The sequence below is a fragment of the Rattus norvegicus genome, chromosome 1 (genome assembly GCF_021556685.1).
Source record: "Rattus norvegicus strain SHRSP/BbbUtx chromosome 1, alternate assembly SHRSP_T2T, whole genome shotgun sequence".
Lineage (NCBI taxonomy): Eukaryota > Metazoa > Chordata > Mammalia > Rodentia > Muridae > Rattus > Rattus norvegicus.
In genome coordinates this window covers 211293563-211317966 of record NC_141534.1, presented here as the reverse complement: position 1 = coordinate 211317966, position 24404 = coordinate 211293563, and the positions used below count along the sequence as shown (strand labels likewise).

General features: G+C 33.9%; 1 protein-coding gene and 1 long non-coding RNA gene across 8 annotated transcripts in view; one reads left to right on the top strand and one right to left on the bottom strand.

Annotated features, from left to right (window-relative positions):
* The window catches only part of Kcnq1 (potassium voltage-gated channel subfamily Q member 1), a 333399-nt gene that overhangs the window by 186714 nt on the left and 122281 nt on the right, over positions 1–24404 (bottom strand). For 3 of the 7 annotated variants that reach the window (XR_015643439.1, XM_087594955.1, XM_087594944.1), the window contains one exon: positions 6479–6693. Coding sequence is in view for 1 of the 3 variants with exons in the window: in XM_087594944.1 (XP_087451070.1) it covers positions 6614–6693 (80 nt within the window). In the remaining 2 variants the exon portion in view is untranslated. 7 annotated transcript variants of the gene reach the window in all.
* The window catches only part of LOC147997016 (uncharacterized), an 86031-nt gene that overhangs the window by 20273 nt on the left and 41354 nt on the right, over positions 1–24404 (top strand). The window lies entirely within an intron of this gene.

Here is a 24404-nt window from a genome sequence, read left to right as displayed (position 1 = left end):
AAAAATCCATCAACACAATCCACTATATACACAAACTCAAAGGAAAATTTGCATGATCATCTCATCAGATGCTGGAAAAGCCTTTGACAAAATATCAAAAGTATCAAAAGATCAAAAAATTTTTTTGACTTTTCATATCAAAAGTCTTGAAGAGATCAGGAATTCATGGCATATACATAAGCATAATAAAAGCCATTTATAGCAAATTGACAGCCAACATCAAATGAAATGGAGAGAAACTTGAGTCAATCCCACTAAAACCAGGAACAAGTCTGCCCCCTCTCTTCCTGTCTTGTCAATATAGTACCCAAAGTTCTCGCTAGAGCAATTAAACAACAAAAGGAGATCAAGGGGGTATAAATTGGAAAGGAAGAAGCCAAGTTTTCACTGTTTGTGGATGATGTTATAGTATACATTAAAGACCCCAAGGTTATAACAGAGAAATATAGCTGATAAACAACTTCTGCTGGCTGGATGTGAAATTAACTCCAACAAATCAGAACTGGAAAGAAAAAAAAAACCAAATCCATACATGTCAAAGGAAAAGAATAATAGGTCAGTGCAGGTGAAGTGAAAGACTAGAAAAATCAAATCACTTCCAAACTCTTTTGTAATTGAAGGTAGAATTGTTCTAAACGAATTTTACTTTCAGAAAGGGGCAAAACCAACAATAACATTCCAGTAGCACATTTAAAAGTTCACATACTAATGTCATGTTTACTCCTATTTTACAAGGATGTTTCAACATACGGTCAGCAAATGAACATTATATTAACAATATAAAAGATAAAATTACAATTACTTAATAGGTATAGGAAATTTTAAAATGCACCATTTTCATGATAATATCAATAAATTAGGTGTTAAAGAAACTAAATCATTTTCTTGAACAAAAGTAAGAAAATGGTACCTAAAGAGCAGTTAATATGGCTAGCAGATAGCAGTAGTAGGTTTGCTGCTATACCTGATGACGTAAACTGAATCCTTGGGACTTTCATGGTTAAAGGGAAGAACTGACTTTTTCAAGTTGTCCCTTCGTGGACACATGATTGTAAAGGCATATGCACATGCTTGTGCATAAATACACATGCACACGCACACAGAGTAGATAAACAAGTGTTTTAAAAAGTAAGTTATGTCCTTGGTTCCAATTGGATTCAAGATAATGATTTAAGTTCTAGCCAGAGAATTGAGGATGGGGAGCAAGAGATACAAATCAGAAAAGAAGTAAGATGTGTGTTTGCAAATGGTATAGCTGTACAGAAAAATATTGCTCATGAAATTATTAAAGTCTTCAAGTCAAAGTTCAATATACAAACTACACAAGAAATGTTTTCCTTTATATTAACAGTGAACTACCCAAAGGACAATTAAAAAAAATCTCTTAAGAAAATAGTCCCCCAAATAAGAAATATAACCTTGAATATATCAAGTGATTTTGGACAAGAGTATCATTACCATTTATCAGTAAAAGGTCTGTTGTTTGAACCAATAGTGTTTGGAAAACTGGGTATTAAGATTTAAGAAAATGAGTGTAGGGGCTGGGGATTTAGCTCAGTGGTAGAGCGCTTACCTAGGAGCGCAAGGCCCTGGGTTCGGTCCCCAGCTCCGAAAAAAAGAACCAAAAAAAAAAAAAAACAAAAAGAAAGAAAAGAAAATGAGTGTAGCACGTTTAACTTACTATATAAAACTAAGTTAAAGTGGATCAAAAATGTAAGTATAAAATTTGAATAAGATAGAAAATTTCCATTAATTATGGTATTAATTTCATGAATATAACACCAAAGTTATAGACAACAAAAGATTGAATTTCATGCTATATAGGAATAATTTTAACCAAGGGAGCAAAATATCTGTATATTAAAAACAAATACTCATGAGAGGAATAAATATAGACATGTTACCTGTTTGTGGATCAAAAGACTTTCAACAGCCCAAAGCAGTGCACTGATTTAAAATGATCTTATTATTCTGGTTTTATGTTTTATTTAGAAAAGAACTAAGAAATATGAAATCCCAAAAAAAGTTGAATAGCTGAGCATTTATGATACAAAAATAACTGGAAGTATCACATATCTTGATTAAAGTATTATATTCATCGCTTCTCGGCCTTTTGGCTAAGATCAAGTGTAAAGTATTTTATTCACAGAGACACAGTACAATGATAAACAATGCAGATTCTCAGACTGACACATAGGGGATCAATTTACCTTTCACACCAGAAGAAAGAATACATAGAGTAGAATACTCACCAAAAGAAGTAATCCAGTATGTAAACCTGGATATACACATGAAAAAATTTGAAATTGGATCTATATAGTGTACATAATAAATCAACTTAACCCAAATTATGTTCAAGATTTAATTCTAAACTAGATCTCCTAGAATAAACTGTAATTTTGACATTGATCTTAACAATTTGTTTTTAGATACAACATCAAAAGCCCAGAAATAAATACTAAGTTGCTATTTATCACAAGTTTGGTAGCACAAAGAAGAAACAAAATAGGATAACCTTCATAAGGAAATAAAATATTTCCAAACTATATCTAATGTGTTAATATCCAAACCATAACAAATATTTTAATAACAAATGATAAAAAATTACCTAAACATGACGCAGACAAAGGACAGAGTTAAACATTTTCCAACATAAACATACATAGTATTAACAAGTATACAAGAAGTGCTTAATATCACTATCTGGGGAATACAACTCAGAACAACCATTGAGATAATACCTCAAATCTTTTAGGAATTATAAAAATCCAGAAATTATCAAAAAAATCCATAAAGTCATAAGTGTTGGTGAGAATATGGAAGAATGAAAATCTTAATATGTATTTGTGGTGAATGCAAATTGGCATAACAAGTTAGTGCAATGTAAATAAAAAATTGGAATGTAAACTGGCATATGTAAAACAAAATTGAAGCACCTCATATCTTGTTTTTCTGGCTGAAGTAGAATTATAAGTTGCTGCCAGCAACTGTCTCACATAAGAAGTAATGTGACATTAAACTAATGTAACAGTTTAACAAGTTCACTGGTTTTAAAGTACAACTGAATTTAACAACCAAAAAATGAAATGTAAGCTGAGTGAGAGATCTCATCAAAAGCATTTGCCCTAAAAGTCTACCAACCTTAGTTTAATCTTCATAACAAACAGAAGGCCAAATCTCAATTTATCAAATGACCACTACATATGAGCTGAGGCATGCATGCACCCATAATCAAATATACACATAATAATAATGATAATGATAAATAAAATATTTTCAAATTTTAATAATAAAAAGTCACAGATGGTTTAACCAATCTTTAGATACCTGTGTTTAAATTTTTACTATAACATTGTTCATAGTAGTCAAAATATGGAAATAGTGTGTCAAAATAGAACAGGCAGAAAGTGTTGAATCTCAAAAAAGAAATTATTTACTTTGTGACATTATGATGAACTCAGGTCAAGCTTTGTGAATAAGAAAGACTTCTTATCTTCACTATATATGTAATCTAAAAGTGTTATGTTCTAAAACCTGAATATAAGATTGGTTAGTAATTTAGCCTTAGGGACATGGAAAATATTGGTTCAAGGAATTCAACTTACAAGGAGTAAGTTTAGCATTGCGAACTTTTAATTTATATTTAGATCTTCATGAATTTAACTTAATTACTTGCAGTACACCAATGCAAAAACTGAAAGCTAACTGATACAGTAGTTTCATTGTATTAATATATTAATATATATTTATAATCATAGTTTCAGTGAATGTGAATATTTATTGTGAATTATATCTCAGTACAAGTGTTAAAACCTCAAAACATCAAGGAGTAAAAAATATTCAGTAATCAAAACATCAAGGAGTAAAATATATTCAGTAATTTAATGAACTAAGATGGAGGAGGTTTATACAATTAAACTACAAAATATTGCTAAAATCACAAATTCAAAAGCAATATGTAAATGCTACACAAAGTAATCTACACATCCAGTGTATCCATAATAAACATCCTAGTAATATTTACAAAAAGTAGAAAAATCCACCCTAACATTCACAACCTTTAGATGACTGCACAGAACCTTTACACAATCATGGTCTTGAAAAGAAGCACAAACAACACTAAGGCATGTTACCATTGTGAAAAGTGAATGGTAGTAATTTAAAGATAGTCCAATAGATTAATGGGATGTATTAAAAGATAGAATTCTGAGATGAACCTTGGTGTATATGATATTTGACAGTGTTGTCCAGATCAATAAAAACAAATTTCATCTTGCTGGTAAAACTAGATATCCTTATGTGAAAGGGCAAATGTTGCATCTTTACTAAAACCTTATATAAAAATTAACTGAAGGTCAGTCAAAGACCTAAACATGGTCTGACATCTACAGAATCCATGGAACTGGCAGTGACGTTTTGGATATGAAACTTAAGAAACAGGGAAAAACATGGGAGAAAAAAAGAATATAGAAAACTCAATGAGCATTTTAAATGTTTGAACATCAAAATACCATTTAGCTGTAAAAATCCAACCACAAAGAGTAAAGTATTAGCAAGTTGCATGTCTGATAAGGGGTTAATATATGTTATATATAGAATGTCTTGTAAGAGCTCAATTCAAGAGTATGCAAAAGACCTTGAAAAGTATCATGAGAATAATTGCAAATGACAAATATGCATCTATAAGGATGTGAGCCTCTATCTTTAATGAAATGTACATCAAAACTCAAAATAACAGGACCACTGAGATGGCTCATCAGGTAAAAGTGCTTGCTGTCCAGAGATGCAAGACTGCCATTCTAATTGTCCCTGAAACATATATGAAGGTGGAAGAGGAGAACTGACTCCACTCTATTGTTCTCTGATCTGCATATATACCATACACAATGTGAACTCCCCACCCAGGCATCTAACTATAATAAAATATATGTTACAATAACATAATTTCATATAAAATGTAGTACCACATACTTGTACATTTAACCAAAGTGTCAATTGCTGAATTAAATTTGAATAAGTCAGAATCCTTGCATAATTTCACATAGATTTAATGTAATATAGCCCCTGTGGAAGCAAGTTTTATGTCTTTACAAATATTAAAATGGAGTTTCTACATGATCTATCAATTCCATTTCTGAGTATATAACTTGAAAGAATACAAATCCTCAAATATTCATCTGTACATTGGTACTATTTGCAGTATCTAAAAAATGAAAACAAAAACATCTTTGAATGGCTAAGAAAAATATGGGTATACATAGAAAGTTGGATATTATTCACTCCTAGGAAAATCTGGAGGAAATACAAGGTGGTGGAAAGGAAGTGTACAGCAGTCATTTGCTCTACAAAGAACCAATAGAACAAGATTTTCCCTTACATTTCTTGAGATAAATAACTCGGAGAAAATTGACAACCTACAAGCAAGACTGAATCCATGTAATATTCAGAGACCTAAAGAAACAAAATACCCTAGGATTTGTCATCCTGGTTCTATAGGTCAGAAAGGGAAGATATGCCTTTTTGGAATAAGTGTATAAGAGTCTCAGAAACAGTTTGGATGCTTGATGTTCTAGCTACTGTCAAGTTTGCCAGTATTCACAAAACTTGGAGCCATCTTGGACAAGTAACATAAAATCTGCATGAATTTGTCTTGCTCAGGAATGCATATTGTCTTTCAATGATCCATCCTGAGAAATGAGGAACACTTCAATCTGATTATTCTGAGTCAAGTTTTCATAGTCCTGTATGTATGACTCTAGAAGCCTTTTATTGCAACAAAAACAAGAAAAAAAAGAAGTGAAAGAAAAGAAAGAAATCATTTCTAAAGTACTCAAACTCGAATAGGAAAAGAAATCACAAACACACACACAAAACATTTCATAAAATAGCAAGAAATTTCTCTAATCTTAGAGAAGATGTATAGAAGAGACATATTACAATTAGAATGTCAAAAAAGTCTAAAATTTTCAAGAAAAGTGACAAGTCATATTTATGGCATTGTGGACTATGACAGATTTCAAAGATGAAATTCTATAGCCTAAGATGAAATGCGATACTTGTTTCATAAACAGAGCAAATTACAACCAGTAAGTTCAAGGTATCCTTAGAAATGAAGGAGAAACAATGCCCTTCTAAGACAAGCAAAATCTGAGAGAATCCCTGAGCACTAGACCAACAAGTATAAAAATTGAGTTGTATCCAGAAGAGAAAACTACCTTAGTAAAAGTATGAAATATTCAGCCCCACTAGATGAATGATACACAAAATTGAAAAGAGAGCAATATTAATGCATCAAATCTTCATACCACAAAAAATAAATGACAAGAAAAATACTCAAACTAAAAGACGACAAAATTGTAAGTTTTCATTTATCCATAAAAACCTTGAATGTAAAATGTTTTTGAACCCCTCATCTCTATTTCATTCTCACACTATCTCTATCTCAGTGTGAAGTTTTGTAATTAAAGACATAAAGTCATATCTTTAGAGAATTTATATTTTTAAACACCCATAATATACAATGTATAGATTCAGTGCAATCTCCCAGAATGCAAATGATATTCTTCACAGAATTACAAAAGGCAGATGGATCTGGGGCATGGTGGAGCACACTTTATTCCCAGGACTCTGAAGAGAGAAGCAGGCCAAGTTGGTCTATAGAGCATGTTCCAGGATACCTACACAGAGAGATACCTCAAAAAAAAAAAAAAAAACCACAAAATTTAAAAAAGGAAAGGAAAAGCAGTATTTTAAAATTTAAATGGAGGCACCTCTCCCCAATGTCCCAGTAAAACAATATAAAGCTAGAGGTATCACCTGACTGCAAGCTCCACTCCCAGGTTTTAGAAACAAGAACAATATGGTGGTTATATGTTCAGACACAGACCAATGAAAGAGTGTACACATTTCAGGGAAAAAAGCCTATACAAAGCCTACAGCAAACTAATTCTTGATCAAAGTGCCAATTGTGCATTCTAGATTAGATAGCCCTTTCAACAGTCTTCTCTGGAAAACAGATCTGCATGTGTGAAACACTGAAATTTTATTCATGTTTCCTCTTGTATAAAAATCAACTTTAAGTGGATCCGAGATCTAAAGAAAAAAACATGAAAATCTGAATCAGAAGCCACTACAAGAAAACATGAGTCACAGGCAATGATTTTCTGGATAAGGGTTCCAAATTCAAGGAAGCAAACAAAAATTGACATTAATTAAGAAATTTACATTAAATAGAAAAGTTTCTGCACAGAATAGGCAACAATTATCAGAACAGAGGCACCTGAATGAATGGAAAAAGTGGGGCTCAGTACATGTGATGGTCAAGGAAGGGGATTGTGAGTTTAAAGCTTAGAGTACATAAAAAACCTTGACTAAAATACATGAGAATCTTTTTGAGTCTGACTTGTAGTCCAGAGCAATTATTTTGTTACAGTTTAAAGGGTTCATTTCTGCCCCATTTTCCAGACACCATGGAGACTGTTCAGTTAACTGACATACTCTGAACTGCCTCTTAAATTCTCTTGTTTCCCTCTTCCCAGTCTTTCTTACTAAAAATGCTTGGATCCCTTCCAAGAAGCTTATCAATGTCTACTCTGTATTCCTGTGGGTGAATAGCAGTACCAACCACTATTCCTGGATATCTAAATCCTGAGATTGCCCAGAACCCTCTTCAACCTCAACATTCAGTGAATGTTGATCTTACCAGTATCTCCATCACCTTGTTTCAGATTCAGAGCTTCTCCTTGTCTCATTTGTTTTCAGTTCATTACCATTTGCCTTACAGGCAACAAATCAGCCCAGAATCCACTAGTGGTTGTATCTTGCTCTCATTTAGCTCACACTTAGCATACAAGAGCTTTATGACACCATTCTTGGTCATGTTTCCTACATCTTTTGCACCAGACAGATGAATAACATTTGCAGTTCATCAACATTATGCCTTGAATCCGCCAGGTTTCAAAGTATGGTAGTGCAAGGATTGTCCTTTAGGAAGCCCTGTCATATAGTTTACCACAGAGGATTCATCTCACCTTGTTTGGTATCATTAATGCTTATGGACTTTAAAATAAATAATTTTAGAAAGTATTTACCAGCTGAAAGAGCTGATATCCCAGTTACATAATAATTAAAACATACTTAAAATATAATCCAACTTAAATTTGGTAAATGTTCTAGACAGAAAAAATATTAGTGGTCACAACTTCATGTAAAAATACTACTAGCCATGAAGGAGATGTAAATCAAAAGTATAAGATACCATCTAACCCAACATAGAATGGCTTACAACAATAAAACAAAGCTGACGAGTGTCATGTTCGGGTAATTCAAGAAATTAAGGTGACTGAGACAGAAGGATCATGGATTCAATGTCAGCTAAAGTACAATATTGAGACTTTTTCTCATAAACAATATTAAAATATAAAAAGAAATGTAGGAACAAAAATTAACATGTCTGTAAAATGTGGAGCAAGAAATTTCTTAAACACTGTTAGAGATGTAAGTTAGTATAGCCATTATTGAGAAAATAAAGAATTCCAACCCCCCCAACAACCAAAAGAGTAGCTGATATTAGTCTAGTTATGTAAATAAGTTATACAGAAAATTCTGAATATCAGAGAAAGATTTGTACAATAATATACAATTCTCAATAACTTAGATGTGAAACCAGCTTTGGTGCCTCTCAACAATTGAATATGTAAAGGTATATTTGCACAATACAAAATTATTCAGTTATAAAGAAAAATAAATTTTTTTTGGTTCTTTTTTTTTTTTTTTCGGAGCTGGGGACCGAACCCAGGGCCTTGCGCTTCCTAGGCAAGCACTCTACCACTGAGCTAAATCCCCAACCCCAAGAAAAATAATTTTTTCTATTGCATAAAAATAAATAGAAATAAGATAGACACGGACAAGTTTTTGCAATTTTCTCTTATATGTTTAGGCTATAGAAATATGCAGATTATTATAGATTAATGATTATGAGAAGTTTGATAGTAGATGTAATGGGGAAGATAGATTCAACTAAGTTAAATATGCTAATACTAGAAAGCCCCCTTAAAATGTATGATCAACATATGTTAATTAAAAATTTCAAACAAAAAAGCAGTTCAGAAGCATGTTATAATGTAGGTGAAAGTGAAAGATGTGTATAGTGAAATATATTGCAAAAAGGCAAACCTATTCTTTCTTTGTGGATTATTTAATGTTAAAATTACTGAAGCAGAAAAAAAGCAGTTTTCTTGAAAGAGGGAGAGAATAGAAAACTATTTTGCAATAGAGAATTTTACATCTCTAAGTGAAGAATTTTGGAGATAGCACTCAAGGTAGTGAGTATACATTCACTACTGAAGAGTTTTAGATGGTAACTTTTATATAAAATGTATCTTCATGGAAAAATGGAATTCAAAACCAAGCAAAGGTCTAGCAGAATAAAAGAAAAAATTGTAGATTATGTAGTTTGTTGATGACAACTTCTAGTTAGTTGATGATGTTGTAGATACAACTTTAAAGGCCTTTTCCATGAAAGAAAGAATAAATAAACAAGACTTTAATTAAAAATAAAAAGTAGAGCTCTGCAAAACATGAATAGCCACATAACAGGATGGAAGAAATTTTTACCAAAATTAACAAAAGACTTTCCAAAATATGCAAAGAATCTTTTAAATTTTAGCAATGAGAAAACAATTTGATAAAGAAAAACTGATCAGTCATCTAATTAAAATGGCAAATATACATATGGAAATATACTTGACGTCGCATGTCATTAGGAAAACGTGAGTGAAAATAAAACCAAGATTCTCTATATCCCTTTTAGAATGTTTCAAATTTAGAACATGGACATCACAAATATTCTATAGAAGTGAAGCTGAAAATTTAACTCTATTGCTGATTTTGGAATACACTGTGTTGCTCTCTTATGAAACAAAATATACTTTTAATATGCATTTGAACAGTCAAATCTTTGGTATTTTCTCAAAGGAGATGGAAATTTTTGTTCACACAGAAACATAAAAATGGATAGTAGAGCTTAATTCAATATTGCCAAGAGTTGGAGGCAACCAAGATGTCCTTTGGTATATAAATACTGATGTGAAAAGAGCTATGTAAGAATAATGGAATGTTACAATTAAAAAGAAACAATCTATTAACCCATGAAAAGACAAAGTAAACTTAAATACTTATTGCTATGTGAAATAAAGGCAATCTGGAGAGACTATGTACCTTAAGATTCCAAATAGAAGCCATTCTAGTAAAGGCAAACCTATGGTGAAATGTTCAGTGGGTGCCAGGAAATGAGGGGAGTAAAAGATGGATAGGGAGGATAAAGAGAATTTTAATGCAGTAGAAATATATTAATCGATCTGTATACTGTACTGCAGATGTACATTATCCGTTTGTAGAGATGAAAGTGAACCCTAATGTCAACCATGGATTTTGGTTGATAATCAAGTGTAAATGTATTCTCATTCACTGTAACAATTGTTCCGTTTGATAACATGCAAAGTAGTGAATGTGTAGGGGCAGGTGATATGTCATAAGTCTTCCTCAATTTTGACATGAACCTAAAATTTATCAAAAAATATAGTCTTCAAAACAGATAATTGTGTAGAGTATTATAATGGCAAATTATTATGAAAGTACATTAAAATAAACATTAAAAACATAATAGAAGGACAAAAATGTATGTAAATATGATAAAATGTTTGGAAAATGGTAGTTATTTCCTGTCATCTATAAACTATATACTAAACTCATGAAAAAACTGAAATTGACAGGAGTTTTTAAAATGCACTTTATATGTGCATAAGACAATTTTGGTCAAACAACACAAATAGGTTGAAAGTAAATAGACAAAATGATGTCCCATAAAATAACCAAAAGAAAGACAGAAAGTTTACATTAATGAAAAGCAATCATTAAAAGATTGCAGTAAAGGCCTAACATAATCATAATGACAGAAATTTATCTAAATATAACACACACACACACACACACACACACACACACACACACACACACACACACAGCCCAAATGATAGACCCAGAAAATACAAGAATCAATGCTGAAAAATTAAGTTACAGGAAAAAATAGAATCCCACACTAAATTTGGAACCTTTAATTCTGAATATTAGGTACAGAATGAATGTAGATTTTAAGTGAGAAAATTTTAAGTCACTTTGTAATGAATAACACTGAACACCTATAAAAACCTATGGAGTATAAAAGACACTGATAGTAACAAATTCCTTATATATGTTAAGAATGACACCAAATAATTAGTGTGTAAATCTAATACCTCAAGAAACTATGAAAAGAAGCACTCAATTTGCAGAAGGGCGGAAATCAAGATCAGGAGAAACATATTAGAAAAAGAACAGTTAAACCAAGGTTTCTTATGATAAAGACAAGCTGTTCTTAGACCACTCAAGAATAAATGGAATATACAAGATCAAAAACTAAAGTGGAGTCATTGAAAAATGAAAGCCATATAAAGGAATATTATAGACATTGTAATAAAATAGATATCTTAGAGGAAAAGATACTTCCTAGAAAAATCCAACAAATCAGAAATGACTCACAAAGGAATAACTCAAAAAGAAATATAACCATAATATCAAAATCATAATTTAAAAACATCCAACTAAGACAAGTCCAAGATAAAAATAATTTCATTGCTGAACACTAACAACACCACAAAAAATAAAGCCACAGGCTAATATTGGTATTAAAGAATGCTGCATTAATATTCAGTAATTAGCAATCTAAAGTCAATAGTACATCAAGATTACACATCACAACCATGTATGATTTGTTCACGGTATACTTGGGGTTGTTAAATTATATATATATATATATATATATATATATATATATATATATATATGTTTTTATATGTAATAATTGATGAAAACATGAATCTTTTCAACTGATGTAGAAAAAGATTCTATAAATTCAACATTTTATATTAATGTATCAGTTTATGTATAGAATGAAAGTTCCTCAAACAAAAGCAACTTGTGAAAATCTCTCATTTAACAACCAATGTAGAAAATGGAAATTTTTCCTCTAAAATTGAGTACAAGGTACAAATGCCTGTTCTTGCTACTTATATTCAAGCAATAAGAAAAATACAAAATGAGTCAATACAGAAAGAAATAAAAGTTATTCATAATGGAAAGAAGTAAAAATATTGGCCAATTAATTAATTCTATGTGTGGAAAATATTGTAGATTATTAAAAAGATCATTTAGTATTAGTAAGTGAATTTAGTAAAGAGGCAATAGAAAAGAACTAACTCCATCTCTTCAGATGATTTTTAAAAATTCTAATTTGTACTTGCACCAAAAATTTACTTAGCTGGGAATCGTGGCACACACCTTTAATCTCAGGAGGCAGGGACAGGCAGATTTCTGTGAACTCAAGGCCAACATGGTTTACATAGCAAATTCAGTCCAGCAAGCCCCAACTACATAGAGAGACCATACATTTCATGTGAAATCACACACACACACACACACACACACACACACACACACACACACACACACACACACACACACAATCCAAATAGGCAAAGCAACCATGAAAAAGAACATCAATGTGTTATTGGTATAAAAATAGTGATACTGATGAGTGGAACAGAAAAGAGAACCTAGGAATAAATCCAAAGACACGAATTCAGCTAGGTTTTAACAAGAGTATAAAGAGGAGACAATGGGTAATGGACTATATCTTCAATAAATGGTACTGGGAAAATCATCAACTCAGAATAGCTAAAAATAAAGTAAAATCTCAGATGTTATGGCTTATAATTTTAATTCCAGCACTCATACAAGGTAGAGGGAGAAAATTCAGTCATTCTTGGCCACAAAACAAGCTTGAGGCTAGCCTGGGGTATAGGAGAATTTGTCTTAATATAAACCAATAAACAAATAAATGAACACAGAATAGATTTTTAAAAACCCAATGCAAAGCCACAGTAAGGCCTAGAATATGTAGGGAAAGCCTCTTGGCATTGATATTTTGCATTTTTAACACAAGAACAGATAGAACTATAAAACTGAACTAAACAAAACCTTAAAAGCTTCACAATAAAGAAAAATCAGTAAATTAATACATGTTTTGGAATAAACTATTTGCATGATATCTATACCATGTAAATATATTTACATATACTTAATATGTATATATTTTACTTATAATTCATATGTGCATATGCATATGAATTCATAAATATATTGGAAGTAAAGTACTTTCTATTAAGCCTGGTGTCTTAGGGTTTCTGTTGTGAAGAGACTTTTATAAAGAAAAACAATTAAATGTAGCTGGCTTCCAGTTCAGGGTTTTAGTCTATAGCCATGATGGCAGAAAGTATGGTAGCATGCATGCAGACTAGGCTAGAGAAGGAGCTGAGAGTTTTACATTTGGATCATCAGGCAGCAGGACAAGAGAATGACATTGGGCCTGCCTTGAGCTTCTGAAACCTCAAATTCTGTCCCCAGTGATATACTTTCTCCCACAAGGCCACACCACCTAATATTGCCACTCCCTCTGAGCCATTTTCATTCAAACCACACCTGATAACCTGAGTTAAGTCCTTCAGATCCACAGTGGAATGAGAGAACCAACTCCTGAGAGCCATTCTCTGACTTTTATACATGTGCCATGGCACACACATGCCTGCACCTGAATATGTGCTCCAACACATAATGAGAGAATGTATAAAATGTTGTACTTATACTTTGTTGGTGAGATATGTTTTGATATAACCATTAGAGATTGCAAAATCAAACGTCCTATCTAAGTTAAAAAGAACTACCAATTGATACAGCAATTTCTATTTTGATTATATGCTGAAAGAAAATCATGTAAAGTTATTTATATTTTCATGTTATAGACAAGATATAGACACAATATAAGTGTCTATTGGTGAAACTATTATTTGTCATGCAAAATGGAAATGATGTCATTTTCCACAAAGTAAGATGAATTTGGGTGACCTTGTGCTAAGAGAAAAAAGCTAGGGAAGAAAACGAAACCTATCTCATGTCATTTATGTATAGATTCTAAAGAACTGGAAAGGTGTTTTCAAAATATATGTGTATAAAATAAATCTGGTTAGCACAGATGTGGTTTCCAGCATAGGTAAAAGGATACAAAATAGCAGATCACAGAAAATGAAAAATTCTAAAGCTCTAATATACATTGCAATTACTATAATTAGATCTTACTATGTAGTTCCCTCAAGCTTTTAAAAAGCCTCAAACTCATGATCTTCCTGCCTCCACCTCTCAAGCTGGGATTACAGATGTGTGGCACATCTGTTTTGTTCTCAAAATTTATACTAAATGAACAGTGTTACTTTTATTTTATAACATACTGTATACCCTAAATATACATAGTAAAATTTATTTTATAAGAAAAATAATATATACAGCAACCATAAAGATTAATGGTGACACAGAAATTTTAAGTAATACTATAAACTGCCTACATAAACAGAATATGTACACTTGAAAACAGAATATACCATCTTCAGATGTATACATGAGAAATTCTCTACAATAGATTATGTTTTAGGAGGTTATAAGGATATAAATGTATTCATGAGATAAAAGTTCTTTTTCAACTACAATTTAATGAATCCAGAATATGATATCCTAAAACATTTATAGATACTTGGCAATAAAACAACACACATTTTAGCCACTGAGCTAAAGTAGTTCCAAAAAAATTTGAAAATGCATTAAAAACAGCTAAATTTAAGACGTACTATAACAAAAAATATAAAAGGTAATAAAATAATTTCTGAGGGAAAACAATAATTATTAATGCCTACAATAAGCAAAGAAAGAACCAAAATCTAGTTTCTCACTTTATGGGGCTACATAAAAAGAACAAGCTAAGCCCAGAGTTAGCAGAAAAATAAAATAATACACATAAAAATGAAATAGATATTTAAATATAAGTCAATTAAACACAAGTTGGATTACTTTGAAAACTTACCTAGAATAACCAAAAGAAAAAGAAAGAGTTAAATGTTTTTGTTACTAGTGAAGGTGATTACATTATTACTTATTTTTCAAAATAAAAGGAGTTACAGAAGGATATTCTGATACCAATAAGTGAAATAATATAGAGAAAAATATATAAACTCTTAGAAGACATAAAGAGCTAAGTGGTGGTGGTGGCACACACCTTCAATCACAGTACTCAGAAGTTAGAGGAGGGTAGCTCACTGAGAGTTCAATGCCAGCCTGGTCTACAGAGCAAATTCCAGTGTAGCCCAGGCTACACAAAGAAATTCTGTCTTTAAAAAAAAAAACAAAATAAAACAAAAAACCAGAAAATAAAAGTTATCAACATTGATTCGCAAAGATAAAGCAGTATGAACAGACATACAAGTAAAATGTTTGAAACCATGATAAAACTTCCTTGTGAAAAAAATACTGAGCAGGGTTGGAGAGGTTATTCAGTAGTTAAGGAGCATTACCTGCTATTTTAGAGAACCTACATTGAGTTCTCAACACCCACCTATATTCACACACACACACACACACACACACACACACACACACACACATATACACACACTTATAGGGAAAGCACCCATGCTCATAAAAATTTTTAAAAATCAATTTTATAAAATATTTTCTCTCAGAAGAGAAAATACTTAGTACTATATGATGATGTCCTTAAATTACATCAAAGGTAAAAGAACAAAACTAACAAACAACAGGAGAGGGAGACTTTTACAATATATTCTGTGAGGCTAGAATTATCTTGATTCTAAAGCCAATAGAGTATGCCACATGAAAGGAAAACTTGATAAGGCTACCATTTATAGATAGATCCAAATGTCCTTGATAATATTCCACTAAACTAAATACAGAAGCTTATAAAAATTATTATTCACTATTGCTAAAGAAAAATATCAGGAATAAAGAAATAGTTATTAGAATATATAACATATTATAAATACTCCTCAAATTTTTGTGGGATTACATCCTGACTGAAAATGTAATTTGAGACTGCATTTAGCACACCTACCCTACCAAGCACCACAGTTTAAGAATAAGGTATTCTATGGCCATTTATTGTTTACAATCACAATTTCATGGCTGACTTGGATCTGGCACTTGGTGTTTCCCAGCATCACAAAGAAGTATAATACCACTTACCACTTTTCTCAACTAAGAAGAGACTAAAATTGAAAGTACAGTTTCCACTGAGAGTCTACCACTTTCATCATGTCATAAAGTAAAAACAAAAAAAACAAAACAAAAAAAATCTACACACAACAACAACGAAAAACAACTCAGTTGAATCAAATCAAACCAACCACATAACTATATCAGTAAATATAGAAGAATTTGGTGAAATTCAATGTCAAAATAAAAACATTCAGAAAATTAGGAATTAAAGAGTTCATACCAGAACATAATGGACAAGGCAAATGACTGGAAACTTCCCCAGTTAGAAAAATAATGGAATATACATTTCCCGTAGCTAGGAAGTGATGAACTGGAAGAATTTGTTACAATTATTAAATAGTGTCAAAACCGCAAAGAAAGGAGCAAGGCTATTTACATATTATACATATTTATAAGTAGAAAATCTTATAAAATTTATAAATAGAGCTAAGAAATTAGTTTAGCAGCTGTATACACAGTAAATGCTTAACACACAGAGAGGGATGAACACCTCTGATTGTGACTGGTGGTGATGTTGCAGAACTGAAGACCATAAAATAATGAGTAAAGATTCCATCTAGAAATCACCTACACACCGGTGGCTGCCGCCGCGGAGAGCTCATAAGCAACACCCCACGAGCAAACTTGAGCCTCGGGACCACAGGTAAGACCAACTTTTCTGCTGCAAGCGACCTGCCTGGTGAACTCAAGACATAGGCCCACAGGAACAGCTGAAGACCTGTAGATAGGAAAAACTACACGCCCGAAAGCAGAACACTCTGTCCCCATAACTGGCTGAAAGAAAACAGGAAAACAGGTCTACAGCACTCCTGAAACACAGGCTTATAGGACAGTCTAGCCACTGTCAGAAATAGCAGAACAAAGTAACACTAGAGATAATCTGATGGCGAGAGGCAAGCGCAGGAACCCAAGCAACAGAAACCAAGATTACATGGCATCATCGGAGCCCAATTCTCCCACCAAAGCAAACATGGAATATCCAAACACACCAGAAAAGCAAGATCTAGTTTCAAAATCATATTTGATCATGATGCTGGAGGACCTCAAGAAAGACGTGAAGAACTCCCTTAGAGAACAAGTAGAAGCCTACAGAGAGGAATGGCAAAAATCCCTGAAAGAATTCCAGGAAAACATAAATAAACAAGTAGAAGCCCATAGAGAGGAGTCACAAAAATCCCTGAAAGAATTCCAGGAAAACACAAACAGTTGAAGGAATTAAAAATGGAAATAGAAGGGGTTGGGGATTTAGCTCAGTGTTAGAGCGCTTGCCTAGGAAGCGCAAGGCCCTGGGTTCGGTCCCCAGCTCCGAAAAACAGAACCAAAAAAAAAAAAAATGGAAATAGAAGCAATCAAGAAAGAACACATGGAAACAACCCTGGATATAGAAAACCAAAAGAAGAGACAAGGAGCTGTAGATACGAGCTTCACCAACAGAATACAAGAGATGAAAGAGAGAATCTCAGGAGCAGAAGATTCCATAGAAATCATTGACTCAACTGTCAAAGATAATGTAAAGCGGAAAAAGCTACTGGTCCAAAACATACAGGAAATCCAGGACTCAATGAGAAGATCAAACCTAAGGATAATAGGTATAGAAGAGAGTGAAGACTCCCAGCTCAAAGGACCAGTAAATATCTTCAACAAAATCATAGAAGAAAACTTCCCTAACCTAAAGAAAGAGATACCCATAAGCAAACAAGAAGCCTACAGAACTCCAAATAGATTGGACCAGAAAAGAAACTCCTCCCATCACATAATACTCAAAACACCAAACGCACAAAATAAAGAAAGAATATTAAAAGCAGTAAGGGAAAAAGGTCAAGTAACATATAAAGGCAGACCTATCAGAATCACACCAGACTTTTCGCCAGAAACTATGAAAGCCAGAAGATCCTGGACAGATGTCATACAGACCCTAAGAGAACACAAATGCCAGCCCAGGTTACTGTATCCTGCAAAACTCTCAATTAACATAGATGGAAAAACCAAGATATTCCATGACAAAACCAAATTTACACAATATCTTTCTACAAATCCAGCACTACAAAGGATAATAAATGGTAAAGCCCAACATAAGGAGGCAAGCTATACCCTAGAAGAAACAAGAAACTAATCATCTTGGCAACAAAACAAAGAGAAGAAAAGCACACAAACATAACCTCATATCCAAATATGAATATAACAGGAAGCAATAATCACTATTCCCTAATATCTCTCAACATCAATGGCCTCAACTCCCCAATAAAAAGACATAGATTAACAAACTGGATATGCAACGAGGACCCTGCATTCTGCTGCCTACAGGAAACACACCTCAGAGACAAAGACAGACACTACCTCAAAGTGAAAGGCTGGAAAACAACTTTCCAAGCAAATGGTCAGAAGAAGCAAGCTGGAGTAGCCATTCTAATATCAAATAAAATCAATTTTCAACTAAAAGTCATCAAAAAAGATAAGGAAGGACACTTCATATTCAACAAAGGAAAAATCCACCAAGATGAACTCTCAATCCTAAATATCTATGCCCCACATACAAGGGCACCTACATACGTAAAAGAAACCTTACTAAAGCTCAAAACACACATTGCACCTCACACAATAATAGTAGGAGATTTCAACACCCCACTCTCATCAATGGACAGATAATGGAAACAGAAATTAAACAGAGACGTAGACAGACTAAGAGAAGTCATGAGCCAAATGGACTTAACAGATATTTATAGAACATTCTATCCTAAAGCAAAAGGATATACCTTCTCAGCTCCTCGTGGTACTTTCTCCAAAATTGACCATATAATTGGTCAAAAAACGTGCCTCAACAGGTACAGAAAGATAGAAATAATCCCATGCGTGCTATCAGACCACCACGGCCTAAAACTGGTCTTCAATAACAATAAGGGAAGAATGCCCACATATACGTGGAAATTGAACAATGCTCTACTCAATGGTAACCTGGTCAAGGAAGAAATAAAGAAAGAAATTAAAGACTTTTTAGAATTTAATGAAAATGAAGGTACAACATACCCAAACTTATGGGACACAATGAAAGCTGTGCTAAGAGGAAAACTCATAGCGCTGAGTGCCTGCAGAAAGAAACAGGAAAGAGCATATGTCAGCAGCTTGACAGCACACCTAAAAGCTCTAGAACAAAAAGAAGCAAATACATCCAGGAGGAGTAGAAGGCAGGAAATAATCAAACTCAGAGCTGAAATCAGCCAAGTAGAAACAAAAAGGACCATAGAAAGAATCAACAGAACCAAAAGTTGGTTCTTTGAGAAAATCAACAAGATAGATAAACCCTTAGCCAGACTAACGAGAGGACACAGAGAGTGTGTCCAAATTAACAAAATCAGAAACGAAAAGGGAGACATAACTACAGATTCAGAGGAAATTCAAAAAAATCATCAGATCTTACTATAAAAGCCTATATTCAACAAAACTTGAAAATCTTCAGGAAATGGACAATTTCCTAGACAGATACCAGGTACCGAAGTTAAATCAGGAACAGATAAACCAGTTAAACAACCCCATAACTCCTAAGGAAATAGAAGCAGTCATTAAAGGTCTCCCAACCAAAAGGAGCCCAGGTCCAGAGGGGTTTAGTGCAGAATTCTATCAAACCTTCATAGAAGACCTCATACCAATATTATCCAAATATTCCACAAAATTGAAACAGATGGAGCACTACCGAATTCCTTCTATGAAGCCACAATTATTCTTATACCTAAACCACACAAAGACCCAATAAAGAAAGAGAACTTCAGACCAATTTCCCTTATGAATATCGACACAAAAATACTCAATAAAATTCTGGCAAACTGAATCCAAGAGCACATCAAAACAATCATCCACCATGATCAAGTAGGCTTCATCCCAGGCATGCAGGGATGGTTTAATATACGGAAAACCATCAACGTGATCCATTATATAAACAAACTGAAAGAACAGAACCACATGATCATTTCATTAGATTCTGAGAAAGCATTTGACAAGATTCAACACCCCTTCATGATAAAAGTCCTGGAAAGAATAGGAATTCAAGGCCCATACCTAAACATAGTAAAAGCCATATACAGCAAACCAGTTGCTAACATTAAACTAAATGGAGAGAAACTTGAAGCAATCCCACTAAAATCAGGGACTAGACAAGGCTGCCCACTCTCTCCCTACTTATTCAATGTAGTGCTTGAAGTTCTAGCCAGAGCAATCAGACAACAAAAGGAGGTCAAGGGGATACAGATCGGAAAAGAAGAAGTCAAAATATCACTATTTGCAGATGATATGATAGTATATTTAAGTGATCCCAAAAGGTCCACCAGAGAACTGCTAAAGCTGATAAACAACTTCAGCAAAGTGGCTGGGTATAAAATTAACTCAAATAAATCAGTTGCCTTCCTCTATACAAAAGAGAAACAAGCCGAGAAAGAAACTAGGGAAACGACACCCTTCATAATAGACCCAAATAATAGAAAGTACCTCGGTGTGACTTTAACCAAGCAAGTAAAAGATCTGTACAATAAGAACTTCAAGACACTGAGGAAAGAAATTGAAGAAGACCTTAGAAGATGGAAAGATCTCCCATGCTCATGGATTGGCAGGATTAATTTAGTAAAAATGGCCATTTTACCAAAAGCAATCTACAGATTCAATGCAATCCCCATCAAAATACCAATCCAATTCTTCAAAGAGTTAGACAGAACAATTTGCAAATTCATCTGGAATAACAAAAAACCCAGGATAGCTAAAAGTATCCTCAACAATAAAAGGACTTCAGGGGGAATCAGTATCCCTGAACTCAAGCAGTATTACAGAGCAATAGTGATAAAAACTGCATGGTATTGGTACAGAGACAGACAGATAGACCAATGGAACAGAATTGAAGACCAAGAATGAACCCACACACCTATGGGCATTTGATTTTTGACAAAGGAGCCAAAACCATCCAATGGAAAAAAGATAGCATTTTCAGCAAATGGTGCTGGTTCAACTGGAGGTCAGCATGTAGAAGAATGCAGATCGATCTATTCTTATCACCCTGTACAAAGCTTAAGTCCAAGTGGATCAAGGACCTCCACATCAAACCACATACACTCAAACTAATAGAAGAAAAACTAGGGAAGCATGTGGAACACATGGGCACTGGAAAAAATTTCCTGAACAAAACACCAATGGCTTATGCTCTAAGATCAAGAATCGACAAATGGGATCTCATAAAACTGCAAAGCTTCTGTAAGGCAAAGGACACTGTGGTTAGGACAAAACGGCAACCAACAGATTGGGAAAAGATCTTTACCAATCCTACAACAGATAGAGGCCTTATATCCAAAATATACAAAGAACTCAAGAAGTTAGACCGCAGGGGAACAAATAACCCTATTAAAAAATGGGGTTCAGAGCTAAACAAAGAATTCACAGCTGAGGAATGCCGAATGGCTGAGAAACACCTAAAGAAATGTTCAACATCTTTAGTCATAAGGGATATGCAAATCAAAACAACCCTGAGATTTCACCTCACACCAGTGAGAATAGCTAAGATCAAAAACTCAGGTGACAGCAAATGCTGGCGAGGATGCGGAGAAAGAGGAACACTCCTCCATTGTTGGTGGGATTGCAGACTGGTACAACCATTCTGGAAATCAGTCTGGAGGTTCCTCAGAAAATTGGACATTGAACTGCCTAAGGATCCAGCTATACCTCTCTTGGGCATATACCCAAAAGATGCCCCAACATATAAAAAAAACACGTGGTCCACTATGTTCATAGCAGCCTTATTTATAATAGCCAGAAGCTGGAAAGAACCCAGATGCCCTTCAACAGAGGAATGGATACAGAAAATGTGGTACATCTACACAATGGAATATTACTCAGCTATCAAAAACAATGACTTTATGAAATTTGTAGGCAAATGGTTGGAACTGGAAAATACAATCCTGAGTGAGGTAACCCAATCACAGAAAAACACACATGGTATGCACTCATTGATAAGTGGCTATTAGCCCAAATGCTTGAATTACCCTAGATGCCTAGAACAAATGAAACTTAAGACGGATGATCAAAATGTGAATGCTTCACTCCTTCTTTAAAAGGGGAACAAGAATACCCTTGGCAGGGAATAGAGAGGCAAAGATTAAAACAGACACAGAAGGAACACCCATTCAGAGCCTGCCCCACATGTGGCCCATTCATATACAGCCATCCAATTAGACAAGATGGATGAAGCAAAGAAGTGCAGGCCGACAGGAGCCGGATGTAGAACTCTCCTGAGAGACACAGCCAGAATACAGCAAATACAGAGGCAAATGCCAGCAGCAAACCACTGAATTGAGAACGGGACCCCGGTTGAAGGAATCAGAGAAAGAACTCGGAAGAGCTTGAAGGAGCTCGAGACCCCTTATGAACAACAATGCCAAGCAACCAGAGCTTCCAGGGACTAAGCCACTACCTAAGGACTATACATGGACTGACCCTGGACTCTGATCTCATAGGTAGCAATGAATATTCTAGTAAGATCACCAGTGGAAGGGGAAGCCCTGGGTCCTGCTAAGACTGAACCCCCAGTGAATGTGATTGTTGGGGGGAGGGCGGCAATGGGGGGAGGATGGGGAGGGGAACACCCATAAAGAAGGGGAGGGGGAGGGATTAGGGGGATGTTTGCTCGGAAACTGGGAAAGGTAATAACACTCGAAATGTAAATAAGAAACACTCAAGTTAATTAAAAAAAAAAAGAAATCACCTACACATACATAAGACATTTGTTGACTGGAATACTATACAAGTATTCAAAAGAATGAGAACTATCTGTGAATGGGTGATATATTTATTTTTAAATAAATAACTTTGAATGGTAAGATGATTATATGTATTTCAAATAGACACACATAAACTCTAAACTTGAAAACACCAAAATTTGTTGCCTACAAAAATTGGGGGTTATGAATATAGAAAGGATATGGGAGGAAAAGGCTTCTCTCAGTAGATCCTTTTGTATCATTTTGACTTTTGGAAGTATGTTGGTATCTTCAATGTTTTAATAATTAACATGTGGGTATTTTCTAAAAAAAGTGGGAGAAGAAATTTATCTTAAATACAGTCTAAAGTCTCAGCAGGGTAGCCATAGTTCCAGGTACTGGGGGAAAAGATTTAGTAAGAATGACAGCCTAGGAGTTCAAGAACAGTCTGGATAATGGCAAACCCCCATCTCTCTAAACCATGGGTTCCCAAATGTTGTGTCATGACCCCTTTCACAAAGGTCACATGTCAGATATCCTGCATAGCAGATATTTACATTGATTCCTAACAGTAACAAAATTACAGGTATAAAGTAGCAACAAAAATAATTTTATGATTGGGGAGTACTACAGCATGATCTGTATTAAAGGGGCACAGCATTAGACAGGCTGAGAACCACCACTCTACATGAACAACTAGCAAATTCTCATCTCTCTAAAGAAAGTTAATAAACAATTACAACCTTTAAAGGCAATGGTAAAACTTAACAAGACTATCAAGAACAACAATTTCAGAAATGTAATTTAAATTCTCATAACAAATTGAAAAGTTCTTACTCATGAAAAGCAATAGGGTTTTAGAGCAGAAAGAGAGTACTTATTTCATTTGTGAGGACCCAATTTAGTCCCAATTATTTTTTTAAAGAAGCTACAAAGGTAAAACCTGATAAATCTCCCTAGAAATTGCAAGGTCTGTGGCAATTTAACCTGAGGCTGCTTTTCCCCTACCCAGATGAATACAATAGCGTGAGGACTAGCAGCTTTTCTTCTGGTGAAAAAGACTAACCTAGTTTGAAGTCTTATCTCAAACCTCATTCTCTATGTCAAAAAATAGTGACCTCAAGACATATATGGGTAAAGCCACTATTATAGTAATCTGATGCTCTAGCCCTGGTTGATGCACATAAAAACATCAGTAAATTCTTAGAGATATGGAACATGGCCTGTACTCTCAAAAAAGACCAGAAGTACACTCCTTATCTACATTGCTGACTGCAAGACACTGTACAGACAAGATGGTAAAACAAAGGACAGTTGTAAAGAGCCCAAATGTTGAATGGAAATTTCAAGGCAAGTAAGTCCCTTTCAGGAAAACTTGGAAGATTTACCAGATTGTGATACTTAAAATAAGGCCTCTTAATAATGGTGGCTTAAGATGATCAATTAAACAAAACTTTAAAAACA